Source organism: Brassica rapa, chromosome A04 (genome assembly GCF_000309985.2).
Source record: "Brassica rapa cultivar Chiifu-401-42 chromosome A04, CAAS_Brap_v3.01, whole genome shotgun sequence".
Lineage (NCBI taxonomy): Eukaryota > Viridiplantae > Streptophyta > Magnoliopsida > Brassicales > Brassicaceae > Brassica > Brassica rapa.
The window spans coordinates 16,449,566-16,465,026 of NC_024798.2; the positions used below are offsets into that span (position 1 = coordinate 16,449,566).

The window sequence follows — 15,461 nt, forward strand, 5'->3', positions numbered from 1 at the left end:
ATCATCACTTAACTAATTTTTGGTTTAGAAGATCACATCAAGTGGAGTAGGAGTACCAACCATGAATGACGTGATTACCCTTTATGTATTTAGGAGTACCAACCGTATGAAATGTATGTAGTAGAGAAAAGACGAAGAAGCTGTATGACCATTGTAAGATCTTACATGTAGAGGTGTTTGAAACGTAAATAGAAAAAAGAGAAGATTAGGTACCATGAAAAATGAAAGCACTCTTTATTTATCTATTATATTAGTAAAAATTGGGGCCCGTAAGAATTGTGCTTTGAACAAAGGCTGATTAAAAGTGAGAAATCGCATCTGAGAGGGAATTGTTTTGGTGCTACGCCATTAGCTTTGCAGTCACTTTGATACCATGCATGTTGCAATACAATAGTTACTCAATAGAGCTCAGATCAGGTCCTCAGTCTATGAACTCTAATCTTTTTGACACATTTACAAACATATAAATATATACATTCTTATTCTCTTTTTCAAACACTGCATTCTTATTTCATTGTTACATTTTCCGCTTATTTTTATACATTCGTGTATTAATACTTTTTTTTTGAGCTTTATAAATGTATGTGTGCAAAACCTCGATATAGTCTCTATATAGTCTTTGCTTATAACGAAAACAAAATTCCTTGCCATGTTTACATTGAAGATTGCTGAATTCTCCTTGATGGATCTCTGGATATTACAAGGCTATAAATAGCCAGAAAAGTTTAAGGTATCCAGGATTTATAAACCAACAATATATGAACAATATCTAAGAAAAAAAAACAAAGTGAATATCCCTATAAGGCTATATATAACTATAAGTAGTTTTACAAGTATTTTTTGCCTCAAAATATAAATAACTTCACATTTTAATGCAACTTTTTATTTATTGAATGTTGTGTGACCAATTAAAAATACATATTCTTATATATTAAAATATTTTTTCAGAAAGTAACCATTTTTTTTAACATGGGTGTTTTTAACTAAAACTACTTATAATTTGAAAGAGAATGAGTATATTTTATCATGCATCATACCCAAAGAAGAAAACATAAACTAGAAACGATTTTAAATCCAAACAGCGAAGATTACAACTCAAAACACAGAAACATAACATCATAAACTTTTATTCCATAGATTTTCTTCTTACTTTGTTTCAAACGTATCACGGTTTACTACTCACACACACACACATATAAGTGTATATATAGACGCAAACCATGCATACTGGTGAATACATTACATAGTTTTAGTGACCGGGCTGTGTCTGCACAGCTTCTCCGGCATAAGAACAGCACCGTACGCACCCACGGTAATTTCTGTAGCAGCAACCGTGGCGGCAATAACCTCCTCCCCCACGGCCTCCGTTGTATCCCCCACGGCCTCCGTTGTATCCCCCATGTCCTCCTCCGTTGTATCCCCCGTGTCCTCCTCCGTTGTAGCCTCCATGGCCGCCGTGTCCCCCATTATACTGATCAGGTTGCACGGTTTGCCCACTCTCCGACTTAACAGTGCCTGTCAACAACGCATCGTTTCAAAATATGTTTAGCATGGGCAAATGTGCATTTGTCTCCCGGATTCCATAATTAGTTTTTGCTTTCTAAATTACGGATGTTTCGTTAAAAAATTACAACATTACATATTATGTTCGATATATATTTATCATAAAAAGATATTTAAATCGTTTGAAATGGTCCTCATTCGTATAATAAAATCAAACATCATATACTTAATAAGTTTGCTTTGACTTAGGGTGCAATTAGCCTTGCAAACATTTTGGTTATTATATACAGTACAAGAACTAGACTGGTGATATTATTTACATACCCGGCTGGCTTTCAGATGCTGCGACCACTGAGACGACGAGAAGAAATGCAAAGAGACCCAACAGAAACAAAGTCTTGGAAGCCATTGTATTCAAATGCTTATGTTATAACACTCTTTTTTATGAAAACAAGTGATGAATAAAATGTTACACTGAATGCCCTCTATTTATAGCAGACGAGGGTGAGAGAATGAGCAATGAGCATCCGTAGTTCATTAACAACAAGGGAATATTTTATCAGAAGAGAAGCTGAAGAAATTTATCACAGTAAGGAAAGTTATGGTTGGTTGTTGGATACATCGTAAATCAACTTGATTTTGAACTCCATAAATGGCAACCCATACTAGTCTTTAGATATTTCCGTCAACGTCTTAAACACAGCGCATTCACTCAAATGAAAATGTATAAAATTCCATCATTTGATTACATTATTGCTAAGATGTGACATAGATATTCGCGCAGTTTTGCTAGTAAAATTTTCTCTATTTTATATAATCAACGATGAAAGAATAGCTAAACATTTCATGGAAATAGTACATTACTGTAACCGTAATATATTTAGGGGTCAGCATCAGTGGTGGCCGATCTAGGATGAATTTCTACCCGAAGCAAAACGACAAAACACTAAAAATATATTTATAAATTCAAAATTTTATCCAGAGCATTATTAAAATTCTAAACAAAATTACACCCAAAAAAATTGGGGGAGGGGGGAGAGGGGCAGGTGCCCCGCCCACTCCTCACCTAGTTCCGGACACAAATACTCATTACTTAACGATATTTAATTAACTCATAAAATCAAATATTAGACCAAATTGAATATCAAATAATTTATTAAAATTAAAATTCAACAGTCAAGATTAGATATACATCAATATATTAAAATAGGAAACCAAATTATCATTATTATCTATGATATATTATTCTGTAGTAGTTTAGGAAATTAGTTTAGATCATTCACTATATAAATCTATGCATCTATTTTTTTCATTCATGAGATTCAACAATATTTCTTCCAATCACTACAATGGTTTACCTCAAAGAGAAATCATAGATTATATATTATACATCCATACATGAGTTTCCACAATAACATAAAAGTTTTCTCGATGATGAACTTGTAGTCTTATAGTATATACTAGTTCACAAGAGCAGATTATTCAATTTTATGTGACTTAAAGCGAGATACAAATCCACAATCAACTACAACAAACTATCTGGAAACCTGGTTCCAATCATTCCTCATAGTGACTCTACAACAACATCAACATTAGTTGTGGTATCTTCTTGAAATCATTTTTTGAATAATCAGGTATGTTGTTATCATAATTCTTCAAAATTGTTTTGAACTACATTTGTAGTCAACAAATATAGATCTAAGTTTACAATTAAATTGTTTTAGACCTTTTTTGTAATCAAGATACATACTCAATTAAGATTATGAAAACCACATTGGTAACTTTGCGTCTATATAAACGATCCATATGAACGACGAATGATGATTGTTTCCGAGCACTGTGTGCAAGACTGTCTGCAATTGTTCTGCGTTCGGGGTACATGTATGAACTTTGATTGATTGAAGCTCTCCTTCATGAGTTGAATATCTTTTGCAAAAGTAGGTCATTATGTTCGTTCGGAAACCATCTTCACCAATTGAGAGCAATCTGTCGCAAACGTCACATGGAACTATCGTAAATTCCTCTTACTTTCCATTGCCCAGATGAGGGCCTCTGTTTCGGCATGAATGAGTGATAAGCTGACTCTCTCGTGTTATTTTCCCCCATCAGCCCATCGAACCCTTCCAGAGTATTGTACCATCCTTGTCCCGAGGAATTATCTTGAGCTTTCCACGATCTATCTGTAAAATACCATCGTCCCGGTGTTTGTGACAACTCTACATCTTTAACTTAGGTGGTCTGTTGCGTGAGTGATGTATGTGCCTCATGCCATAGTATTGCTTTCGTTTCTGCCAATTGAATAGTGTATTTAGGATCAATATATGTTACTGAAAATCTTGTTGTTCCGACCTTTCTAAATTTATCATAGGATCCATATAAACTGATGATTATCCATGTGCGGTTTCCCCCTTTTAAAACAAATAATCTATGTTTACAAAAATTGATTAAATATAGAAAATGAATGGGTCTGATATTATTCGTGAGAGATCTTATGATTATCACTCTTTTTACTATGGACAAAATCTTACCTCGAGTTGGAATTTTTTAAAGTAATATATAAAAATAGTTAATTTACGTATAATTAATTTATTTTACGTTGAAAGCTCATCTGATTTAATATGTTACCTAACTTTTAAGAGTAACGAATGTTTGTGTTTCAAAAAAAAAAAAATCAGAAGCTACATAAACTAAAAAAAAAAACTCGTTGTTCAATGTCTATGTAAATTGTAGACCCATGTTTTTGATCAAAAATGAATGATTTATAGTTTAACTGGACTCTTTGGAAATTAGTATTTTATTGTGGTAAAGAAAAAGATTAGTTTTAGAGTTTATACTTTATGGTATTGTACATGGTTTTTTTTTTTTTTTTTTTTTTGTAACATGTATTGTACATGGTTAAAAACATAAGTTTGTAAAAAGAAAATGAAACTGATTTGGTCTCATGTTAAATTGGTCGGTCTTACAGCAAAAGACAAACAACAACTCTATTTCGAGCTCCGGATCTCATCGGAGTTCCGAGTTCCCAGCAATCTCATCATCGGTTTGAGAGAAAAACACTGTTCAGTTTTTCTCCGCGAGGGAAGAAGGATAATGGCAGTGGTGGATGTTCACCGGTTCGCAGAGTCAATCGTGGAGTCCTGATCACTCCAGTAAATGTTTTCTACCTCTTCCTCTCTTTGTTTCTTTTACCGATTGGTCTTTGAGAAGATGAGGGAAAAGAGTAATGGGTCTTGAATGAACCCCAATGTCTTGTATATGGTTTAACATTCTGTGACCATTTGTTTATTTTATTTTGCTTGTAGTGGTTGCATTTTGCCCAAATAATAATGAAGTTCATATCTATAAATCATCACAAGACCATTGGGAGATGTTACATGTCCTTGAAAAGGTGAAACCTTTCTGTCTCTTCTCTCATAGGCAATTCTTTGTAGTTATATTTATCTTTTATTTTACTGATCATTTGTCACTGGAAAGTTTTTTTCTTTCTGTGATCTCCCTTTCAAACAATTTCATAATCATTTTTTTTGTTTGAACTGTTGCCGCATGACCAGATCGTTTCTGGAATAGATTGGAGCAAGAGAATAACTGGTAATTCTTGGATTTTTCTTCATTATTAATTTTGGATTTTTCCTAGGCATGTTGCCTCACTTTTTGCAACGAATGGAGTTGATAGTCTATTAAATGGTATTCTGTTATGCAATTTGGACTATCTACATAAATGTGTATTGTATAAAGGTTTTGGAAATATCTGGAATATGTGCAGTTCTTGCAAAGTATATAATGAATTCATGTAAAGTGACATTGCTTGGTTTTACTATTCTCAGGTGGGTCAGCAAACTTATCCGGAAACGGCATGAATCTTCAGTCACAAATGTTGCTTGGCATACTAATAATGTGAGTACAATCAACACCAACCTCGTGTACTTCAGTAGCTAAAATGCTAATTAGGGTCTCTATAGATGCTTTATCTACCTAAAAGATTCTAGAAGTTGGCCACTGGATAGAGTACATGATCCATAAAATAGAATATCAATCTCCACAAACTGCTTATCTTCTAAGTCATGGTTCTAACTTCTGATTGTCTGTTTTGCATTAGATTCTTCTGGCAACGACGTCTACAGATGGAAAATGTCGGGTATTTTCAACATTCATCAAAGGAGTTGACACAAAGTAGGCTCATTACTTGAACGTCTACTTTAAAACCATTTTTTTGCAACTGTAGGCCAGTTTCTTATTTGTCTTCACTGACTTGGCTGATAAAGGGATTCAAAAGCAGGCTCACCAGCGGAATCTAAATTCGGGGAGGTTTGTTTTCTTTGGCAGGCTTCCTCGTTTTAGTAATTTTCTCACCCTCTCCTTTACTTTGTTGATGACGTTGGCCCTTCTCCTTTAGCCCAAAGCTTTGCATTTCGAGATTTGCCTCTTCGTGATGTGGGTCAGCATCCACGCTTATTTTACATTTGAGAACCTAGACTTCTCCGTATGTTATGCACTGGACTGATATATTATCTGGAACTTTCTGTTTCAGGTGCTCTTTATTTCTGAGAAAATGGTGATAAGCGTTGGTTATGACAGCAACCCAATGGTATTTGCTGCAGATGATACTGGAATATGGTGTGTACCTCTCAGAAATGTCTGCTTAATTTAATTGTCTCCTCTTCTTAGCTGTTTGCGTACAAGTGAATCTTTCTATTTCATCTTATGATGCTTAGATCACAGGCCAGAATTATGAGTGATACTTTAGCTTATTCCTGAACTTTTCCTCAAACATAAGAAACCTTAGCTTATCTGTTCTGTTTTGTCTAACCCGTGTGTTCATTGTGTTATGTTTTCAGTTTTCAGAAGCCTTTACGAAATTCTACGGTCAGTCAAAGGCTACAACAGCCAATGAAGCTTCTGAGTCCTCTAAATCACGTGGAAGCGTTCATGATAACTGCATAAAGTAAAAAAAAAACATACATGTCTTAGAGCTAACTTTGGTTTTACAAAACCACCTGCAATTGCAAAGCAGTGTCTCTTTGACTCTTGTCTTCTAATGTCTGTTAAAGCCTAACCTGTAAATTTTCCTATCTCTTGCAGTTCCATTGTATCTCTTAGCAAAGCTGGGAGTCCTCAAGTAATGCGATTCAGCACTTCAGGTCAGTCATTAGTTCAAGTTCATATTAGTCCTTCATGCAAACAGCCGATTCATTTCAATTCATTTGCTTTTGTATGGGTTTGTTACTTGTAGGATTAGATGGCAAAATAGCTATATGGGATCTAGGGAACATGCAAGAAGAACTTGGCCATCAGTTTTAATAAACACATAAATAAAAACAAATCTGGATTTACTTAATTTGTATATCAGATTCTTTTGTTTTTCCCAGTATTTTGTAAGCATTGACAATTTCTTAATTGTTTCACTTTGTAAACTTATAATAATAAAGTTTGGAACTGTATCCTCAGATCACTCTCACTTATTTCAAATTTAACTACTGTCCTGTCCTAAAAAAAACTTCCCGAAGCAGATAGCAGAGAGATAAACAGATTGAAGAACAATCGCTTATATGTCTTCAAGATCATTCTTTTTTCGTCCCATAAGCGATGAAGTTCACACTTATGTCATCTGACAATAACCATCTTCCTGTTATTGGGTTGTACACAAATCCAGCCATCTCCTTCACCTGCAAACCATGGTTTCATGTTACCATTTCTACCACAATATATATATGAAACAATCCTCTAAAGATAAACATATAAACAATCCTTCTTGTTCGCATCGAGAGACCCTTTCAGTCAGCTTAAGATAAAGTTCTTGAGATAGCCACATAGGCGTTTGAAGGGGGAGGGAGTTGGCTTACATCGACTGAAGCGCGTTGTAATATCATAGTAAGTTCTTCAGGAGTTAGAAAACTTGACCACTCGTGTGTGCCTTTAGGAAGCTGCAGGTGATTTGATCATACAAAGGACCAAATGTAAAAACCAACAAACACATGTCGGGGAATGGTGTAAAGAGCGGATAAATGAGATGTGAAACTGAAGATTTTACCCATTGTAGAATGTACTCTGCTGCAATAATGGCTGATGCATACGCTCGCATAGAGCGGTTAATTGTAGAAACTACTGTGGCTCCGTTTGGGATGGTCAATGCTGACAAGGACTTGCAGAACTCTGCAGGGTTCGCTACATGTTCGATCACCTTCATTGTAGAAATCAAGAAAAATTGCCATGAATCAGGAAACACTAGATGGAACTAGTATAAAATATCAGCGAAGTTTGACAAACCTCTAAGGCAAGAACAGCATCAAACGTCCTCCCGTCATCCACTAGCTTTTCTGCACAAGAGAATACTATTTTAGCACGTAAACATAGGAGAGAAAACACAAAACAATAACTTAAATTGTTCATCATCTAAGGTAATAGGATAAAGTAGTACCTGCTGTAGTGCATTGGTATTCAATTGTTGCAGTCATAGGATCCATATCCTGCAGAGACATTTCATTAACATACAACAAAGAATAAAAGTCAAGATAGAAGCACTGCAACATCATCATATGGAGAACATTAAGTTATCTGCAGAATCAAGTGATACAATCAAGTAAGAGACCTTACAGCGTGAAGACGAGCAATTTTGACATTCTTATCAACAGCATCAATCCCTGTGACAGTTGCTCCCATCCGTGCTAGAGGCTTTAAACAAACAAAAAACAAAAAAAAAGCCACTAATCACCAAATCTTCTTTATATCTAACAACAATGTCATTCCAAGTTGTAGCCACAAAAGCTCATCTAATGAATAGATAACTGATGAAAAGGAATACCTCGGAAAGTAGTCCACCGCCACAACCTACATCAATAAGTCTCAGCCCTTCAAAAGGCCTAGCAGAACTCGGATCCTTACTGAGAAGAAACAAGAGTTAATCCAACAGAGAAGAAAACGAAAAGTACACATAAGAAGTTTGTACCTGAAATGCCTGCATAAGGTGGAGCGGATGAAAGCCAACCGAGTTGGATTCATCAGATGCAAAGGCTTAAACGGCCCTTCAGCATGCCACCTTCATACAATATCATAAATCAGATCATGCAAATCCCTTAAAAGCTCAAAGCTTTGAACTTTTTATAAAGAACCCATCAACATTGATCACATAATGTAACAAACCCTTTACACACTAAGGTTCAATTCTTAAAAGCACATAGCCAAGCAAAATTATGCAAAGCCCTCAAAGACTCAAGCTTTGATCATTTTAAAGAGAACCCATCAGCACTTCACAGATTCAAGCAAGTAAATGATCAAGCTTAGAAGACGAACCAGGTATCAGCAATGGCAGAGAATTTAGCAAGTTCTTGTTCATTGAGAGAAGATGTTGTCGACGCCGTGCTTCGGCTTTTGTTAGAAGCTTTGTCTTCCAAAGTTTGGATCTTTTGATGCGGGGAAGACAATGGTGGCGACGAAGCATCAGTTTCTGAGGTCGAGAACCACCGCCGGTGAAGAAAGCACGATTGAGGTATGATTGAGTGAGATAGTCGACGAGCAGAGAGAATCCTTTGCATTTGATTCATTTTCCTCGAAAAATATTAGCGATTGCGAGATGATGAGGAAGAGATGGCGTGTAGGAGTGGAGCAAACGGCGGTGAGTGACGTCGGGTTTTTTTCGCCGCCGACGGAGAAAACGAGCGAAAGTGATGGAAGGGGAGGGGTAAAATTGGAAATTTAGATGAATGTGGTGGTGACTGATGTATATGGGCTACTCTGAGCCAGCCCATTTAGTGCGCCTTTTAAGTGGATGGATCTAACTATTAATATGGGGGCCTATATTAGTGAAAACTGAAAAACCAAATACTGTTTTTTCATAAGGGGTGTTGGGGTAGCCGTTCGGGTTTAGTTCGGGTTTTGGATTAAAGATTTTAGCCTCGTTCGTATGTTTATAATCCATTTAAATTATTTTCAAAATTTTAAATTTTATATATACTTTAAATTTTTTTTTAAAAATCTAAAAAAAAATTATATAATATATAAATTTGAGTAATGTAAGCCAAGATATCCAAATTCAAAATAAAAATTGGTTTCTCTTGAATATTTTGGATGAAGAATAAATATATATTTTAAGTGTTTTGGCGTTTTTAGTATTATTTTGCTATTTTAGATATTTACTTTTGACTATTTCTATATGTTTTCAAATATTTTGGACAATTTCAAAATAGCTTATACATTTTTTGGATATTAAATCTAAGCTAATATATGCAAGTCTATAAATATGATTCAGATATATTACCTGAAATATTTCAGTTCGGATCGGGTTTTGTTCCGGTTATCTAGATACCAAATTTTGAACCCGTTAGGATATTTAACATGTTTAGGTTCGGGTTTGATATTACTTTTCCGGATCGGACACGATTTGGTTTTTCGGGTTCGGATTTTTTGTGCAGCCCTAATTTTTAAGATGTATAAAAAAAAACAAAACAAATAATCCCTTATATATTAATTGAGGAACATTTGAAAAGATGTAACCTCAATTTTGTATTAATTAAAAGAGGCCCCAATGCATAGGTGGCACTCAATTAGGTAGTCAATTACATTCAATTGAAAAATAAGTAGGTCCACATTCGATTTTTATATGTTGTTAGATACATAAGTTGGTCAAACTATATGATATAATGATATGATATGATATTTTCTTTCCTTAAATAAAACCTACGGAATTACCATAAATGACTAATATATATATGACAATTAATGAGTTTAATAATAAAGATTTGATAACAATGTATATCTCCTCCATCATTTTTTGTTTAATTTTATATTATTAAAATAAATTAAACAATCAAATTAGCTATAAAAATAAAATTTAGATTTTTTCGTATATGTTATATTTTGAATTTTTAAAAACGACAATAAATGACTAAAACTATTAAAATTATTATGTTAAAAATTAATGATCAATGGTTTAACATTTTTATTATAAGAAGATACACATGATTTTAAAACCATATGAGTAAAAAATATCATTTAATAATAAAATATATATATATATATATTAAACACTATATACCATAAGATTACATAAATATTTTAATATTAAAACTTTCAATGAATTTTCAAGAACATTTATAAATTATAAACTTATTAAAGATTTCAGATTGAAAATTTTGTTATCGATGATTTAAATATTTTGTTATAAAACGATATGAATGATCATAGAACCGTATGATTATAAATTCTTATTTAATAAATAACTATACAAAATATACTATTCCTAGAAAAATAGGTTGGTCCATCTTAACTTATATTACACTTTTTATTAAACTAACTATCGAATTGATAAATAACGTACCAAAAAATGTTTTGCACTTTCCTTAAATAAAAGCTACGAAATTACCTAATATGATTAACGTATATGTGAAAATTAATTATAATGAATAATAAATATTTGATAACAATTTTTGTATCTTAGTTCATTTTTTAATTTTATATTATTAAAATATATTTAAAAATCACATTAAATATTTAATAAAAACATTTATAATTTTTTTTATATGTTATATTTTGAATTTTTCAAAACGTCTATAAATTATTAGAAATTTGAAGATCCCCACTCTGAAAATTTTGTGATCAATAGATTATTTTTTTGTCATAATAAGTTACAAATGATCATAAAATTATATTAATATGAACTTTTATTTAATATTATAAGAAGATACACATTATTTTAAAACCATATGAGTAAAAAATATCATTTAATAATAAAACATATATATATATATATAGATTATACTATATACCATAAGATTACATAAATATTTTAATATTAAAACTTTCAATGAATTTTCAAAAACATTTATAAATTATAAACTTATTAAAGATTTCACATTGAAAATTTTGTTATCGATGATTTAAATATTCAGTTATAAAATGATATGAATGATCATAGAACTGTATGATTATAAATTCTCATTTAATAAATGACTATATAAAATATACTATTCTTAGAAAAATAGGTTGATCCATCTTGACTTACATTATATTTTGTATTAAACTAACTATCGAATTGATAAATAATCTACCAAATTTTTTTTTGCACTTTCCTTAATTAGAAGCTACAGAATTACCTAATATGATTAACGTATATATGAAAATTAATTATTATGAATAATAAATATTTGATAACAATTTTGGTATCTTAGTTCTTTTTTTTTAATTTTATATTATTGAAAGATATTAAAAAATTACATTAAATATATAATAAAAACATTTATATTTTTTCTTATATGTTATATTTGAATTTTTTAAAACGTCTATATATTATTAGAAATTTGAATATTCCCACTCTGAAAATTTTGTGATCAATAGATTATTTTTTTGTTATAATAAGTTACAAATGATCATAAAATATAACGCATATGAATTTTTATTTAATAAATATTCAAACTAAATAATATATATATATATATATATATATATATATAAACACTAATGATTTAAACAACAAGATTGGCTGATCAATTTAGTCGTCCAGTTGAAATCTTTCAAAAGTATGTGAAAGACTAAAGTCAAAGTAAATATGGATTTAGAATAGTAGTTATATTTTAGTAACCAAATACCGAAAAAAACCGAACCGAACCGAAACCAACCCGATATCCGGATTGAACACCCGTAATCCAAATGAAGTCAAACTATTGTTTCATTCTCCAAAATATAATAAAAATAATAACTTAATCCCGCGCAAGGCGCGGGTCTTATCCTAGTGTAGGATTATAAAATGACTTATATGAAATTAGACTAGATCTGGGCAAACAAATGAACCCGATAGAATTTGGTGCTGGACGAATATCTAAATGTAGAATTTGATTAAAGATTACATAGCTTGAGAGTCAACTCCACCCCCTCCCCCAACACATACAACAAAAAAAAAATCTAAGTGATTTAAGCTCATTAACCTCTTTTATTTAATTTTGGATAATTTGGCTATTTTCAGGTATTTTTAGGAAGTTTAGATAGTTTTCATATTATAAATTTTCTGTTAATGTAGATGATTGTGGATAGTTTATATATTGTAATCAGACTTTTGGATAATTTAGATATTTTGAATTTTTTGAATTGTTGGATAATTTTTGATGTCTGAAAAAAAAACAGAACTGAATCCTGCCAAAAAATAGAAAAAAAAAATCCGAATGAAATTTGAAAGCTCAAACCAAATTGAAACGGGTATCCAAATGTCCATCTTTTTGTTTTTAAAGTCTCCTATAAAATTGTGTACCTCTCTTAAAGCAATTCAAAAAGAAAAACATTTGGACTTTGAATTTAGAAGTTGGTGTGAGGAAATAAATGTTAAGATCGCACATAATTCAAAAGATTAGTTGGCTTTGGATATGTTGGAATCAGTTGTTTTCATCTATAGTAGTTTTCAAACAAAGGTCCCACGATCGAATAAGAAATCTCATTCCCATTATAAATTCACATCATTATAACTGATAATATATGCAAGTGTGTACTATACCACAGATTCACATCGACTTTTCCAAGTACACAAATTATTAAAACGAAGAAATTTACAATAACCTTATTTGATTAGGATTTGATATGGCGTGTCCACAGTATAATTCAGCTTATATTGTTACTATTTATATTCTATACGATACAAGATCAAGTTATAAACATAACCGTTAAGCAAAAAAAGTTATATTTTAGTTTGTTTTGGTACTTGTAAAAACAAAACACAAAACATCTAGTTAGTGTAAAATCTTATATTCGTAGGAATGATCGATTAATTTTAGTAAAGACATACAAATTGACCTTTAGCTTGGGGGTTTTTCGGGGGTGATTGGCTGGAAATTGGAATGAAATAACTAAAAACACTATAAATTACGTTTATGTCGGCATATCCATGGGGTTACACTCCTAACTTTAAAAATAAAAGAGAGTAATTTATTTTTTCCCACTAAAAGAAAAGAATAATTATTCTTACTCCACTTTTGTTTTGATTGGTTAGTTTTTAACAACCCTAAAGTAATTATCTTTTCTGAAAAAATAACTTTTTGAAAAACAGTTTATAAGAAATTTATTATAAAAGATTTGATATTTTTATCGTTTTGATTTACTATTCAACGTATAGTTGCATCGTAGATTCGTAATTAGCGGTGCATCAACCGTCTTCGGACTGTTGTAAATGCAGTGGTGGTGACCATACCGTTTCAAATTTTGCAGCGAATGTTCAAACTTTGTAAATACAGTATACAATAAGCAAAAACAAAAGAAACAGTGGGGGCATTAAAAGGAGCTGTCGTCTAGTTGGTAATGTGGATAAAGAAGCTGGCAATACAATTGAATGTAGGACAATTTCATACTTCAATCATCAACCTATTTGAATAGGTAATGCAACCCAATTATTATTACTATTTATTATTGCTATTTTTAAATTATTTTCTTAAATTTTTACCTTATTATTTATTATACTCGTGACTATTTTTGTTACATATATTATTATAAAATTATAATAATCAAGGTAATACGATTTCTTGTCAAACAAAATCAAGATTTGCATAAAGGTGGTCACGTTTGGAGATTCTGAATAGTTGTTTCGCTGGAGGTGTTGAAATAGCCTTCTCCAACAGCTCACTTCGTTTCACATTCCAAAGTTCTTGAACTCCTCTCGGTCTTCTTCTTACTTATTATATAAATCTCTGTTTGTCTCTGACAATAATTATACTACAACATCAGCAGATAGATAATGGCAACTTTCTTGGACAAGGCAGCTTCTACTCTTAATGAAGCCAAAGAATCCGTTACAGCCACTGTTGAATCCGTCGGTGCTTCTCTAACTGATGCTCAAAAAAACGTTGCAGCCTCCACTGAAACTGCCAGAACCTCTCTAGCCGATGCTCAGGAAACCGTTGCAGCCACAACTGAAACGGTCAAGAGCGAGGCCGAAGCTGCGCCAGGGAAAGCGTCTGATGTGTCCACACAGGTCGGTTCTTGGTCACTCTTTACACCAACTTTTACATGTTTGTTTGTCCCCAAAAAATAACATATTTTGATATGGTTTTGGTTAGGCAAGAGATGTTTTGGGCAATTATATGTCAAGAGGTATAGAAGGAGCCAAAACTTTGATTCATGGTTTGGAAGAGAAGAAGACTGAAGTTTCCACCAAGCTTGTTGGAGCTTTTACCAATGCTGTTGGTGGAGCATCGAGCAGCACCACCGTGGCGAGCCGAGACCTTCCCATATCCACAGACAATCAGGTCAGATTTTAAGCAAAACTCTCTTACTAGAAGATTGTATAAATTCAATTTGTTTTGACAAGTTGGATATGTGTTTGCAGCCTTTGTTAACTGGTGAGCGTGGGGTTGATACAACGCCATGGTGGAAAAACTGTTGTGGAGTTCTTGATCTTCTCAAGACATCTACTACAAAATAAAATGTCAAGCTGATGAAGAAGAAGAACAGAGAGACAGCACTAGAAGAAAGAACCCACCTGTAAAAGCCTTTTGATTATTTATTTCCTTCCTTTTTTATTTTGGTTTGATATTGTGTCTATCTGTCTTTGTTTTTATTTTGTATTTTGATATCTTGATTGTTCCCATGAACTTGTGTAAGAAGTAAGAACCAATAAACCCAAAAACAAGTAATTTCTTTTGTGATTAGTGATGGATTCTAAGGAACTTCTAAAAGCCAATCAAACATTCACAATAAGCTTCTCAACCTAAAACAAGAAATAAGACTCTTCTCTAACAAAAAAAAACTCAAAAACAGGATTTATAAAAGCCTAACTTCTTCTGCTCAAATAAATAAATGAATAAAAGCCTAACTTCTTCATACTTGGCAATCAAGAGAGGAATGTAGAACCCTAAACAATCAGGTGAATAACAATATTCTACTAGCCAATAAGATTATGAACTACATGAGTTTTAATTTCCTTTTTTCATATAAACTACATTACGTTTGATCTTGCAAGAAATATGACTTCTCTCAGCATTTCAGACAAT

The 15,461-nt window shown here is 32.3% G+C and overlaps 4 protein-coding genes across 5 annotated transcripts; 2 read left to right on the forward strand and 2 right to left on the reverse strand.

Moving 5' to 3' along the window:
* Positions 1–1,040: 1,040 nt before the first annotated feature.
* On the reverse strand, positions 1,041–5,052 carry LOC103865084 (glycine-rich protein 3 short isoform). The gene is made up of 2 exons (XM_009142863.3): positions 1,828–5,052; positions 1,041–1,515 (listed from the first exon to the last, which is right to left on the reverse strand). Exons 1-2 carry the CDS (start codon positions 1,910–1,912, stop codon positions 1,250–1,252), a joined length of 351 nt encoding a protein of 116 aa, XP_009141111.1. The 5' UTR covers positions 1,913–5,052; the 3' UTR covers positions 1,041–1,249.
* LOC103865386 (actin-related protein 2/3 complex subunit 1A-like) lies at positions 4,426–6,952 on the forward strand. Its single transcript, XM_009143183.3, is given in 9 exon segments — positions 4,426–4,543; positions 5,055–5,091; positions 5,328–5,397; positions 5,600–5,673; positions 5,766–5,934; positions 6,032–6,117; positions 6,248–6,445; positions 6,583–6,641; positions 6,734–6,952. Coding segments are annotated over 9 exon segments (879 nt in total). The 3' UTR covers positions 6,802–6,952.
* Positions 6,810–9,267, reverse strand: LOC103865085 (ubiquinone biosynthesis O-methyltransferase, mitochondrial). The gene is made up of 9 exons (XM_009142864.3): positions 8,791–9,267; positions 8,447–8,536; positions 8,303–8,381; positions 8,095–8,172; positions 7,919–7,967; positions 7,768–7,817; positions 7,532–7,681; positions 7,344–7,424; positions 6,810–7,166 (listed from the first exon to the last, which is right to left on the reverse strand). The coding sequence occupies exons 1-9, from the start codon at positions 9,039–9,041 to the stop codon at positions 7,062–7,064; spliced, it is 933 nt and encodes a 310-aa protein (XP_009141112.1). The 5' UTR covers positions 9,042–9,267; the 3' UTR covers positions 6,810–7,061.
* A 4,594-nt stretch (positions 9,268–13,861) lies between these two features.
* Positions 13,862–15,119, forward strand: LOC103865086. Of its 2 annotated transcripts, none has more exons than XM_009142865.3 (4): positions 13,862–14,113; positions 14,197–14,443; positions 14,529–14,717; positions 14,798–15,119. In XM_009142865.3, the coding sequence occupies exons 2-4, from the start codon at positions 14,207–14,209 to the stop codon at positions 14,891–14,893; spliced, it is 522 nt and encodes a 173-aa protein (XP_009141113.1). In that variant the 5' UTR covers positions 13,862–14,113; positions 14,197–14,206; the 3' UTR covers positions 14,894–15,119. The 2 variants fall into 2 exon arrangements, with proteins under 2 accessions (XP_009141113.1, XP_009141114.1); XM_009142866.3 differs by having other exon boundaries at positions 13,872–14,113; positions 14,200–14,443.
* Positions 15,120–15,461: the final 342 nt, after the last annotated feature.

Excerpts from the sequence above, each read along its gene's own strand:
- LOC103865085 (XM_009142864.3), bottom strand. The coding sequence starts at position 9,041 with ATGAATCAAATGCAAAGGATTCTCTCTGCTCGTCGACTATCTCACTCA. Across the intron at positions 7,818-7,918 it reads ATACCAATGCACTACAGCAG|AAAAGCTAGTGGATGACGGG; the intron begins GTACTACTTTAT and ends TCTCTTGTGCAG. Across the intron at positions 7,167-7,343 it reads TACAACGCGCTTCAGTCGAT|GTGAAGGAGATGGCTGGATT; the intron begins GTAAGCCAACTC and ends CATGGTTTGCAG.
- LOC103865086 (XM_009142865.3), top strand. The coding sequence starts at position 14,207 with ATGGCAACTTTCTTGGACAAGGCAGCTTCTACTCTTAATGAAGCCAAA. Across the intron at positions 14,444-14,528 it reads CGTCTGATGTGTCCACACAG|GCAAGAGATGTTTTGGGCAA; the intron begins GTCGGTTCTTGG and ends GGTTTTGGTTAG. Across the intron at positions 14,718-14,797 it reads CCATATCCACAGACAATCAG|CCTTTGTTAACTGGTGAGCG; the intron begins GTCAGATTTTAA and ends ATGTGTTTGCAG.
- LOC103865084 (XM_009142863.3), bottom strand. The coding sequence starts at position 1,912 with ATGGCTTCCAAGACTTTGTTTCTGTTGGGTCTCTTTGCATTTCTTCTC. Across the intron at positions 1,516-1,827 it reads AGCATCTGAAAGCCAGCCGG|GCACTGTTAAGTCGGAGAGT; the intron begins GTATGTAAATAA and ends CGTTGTTGACAG.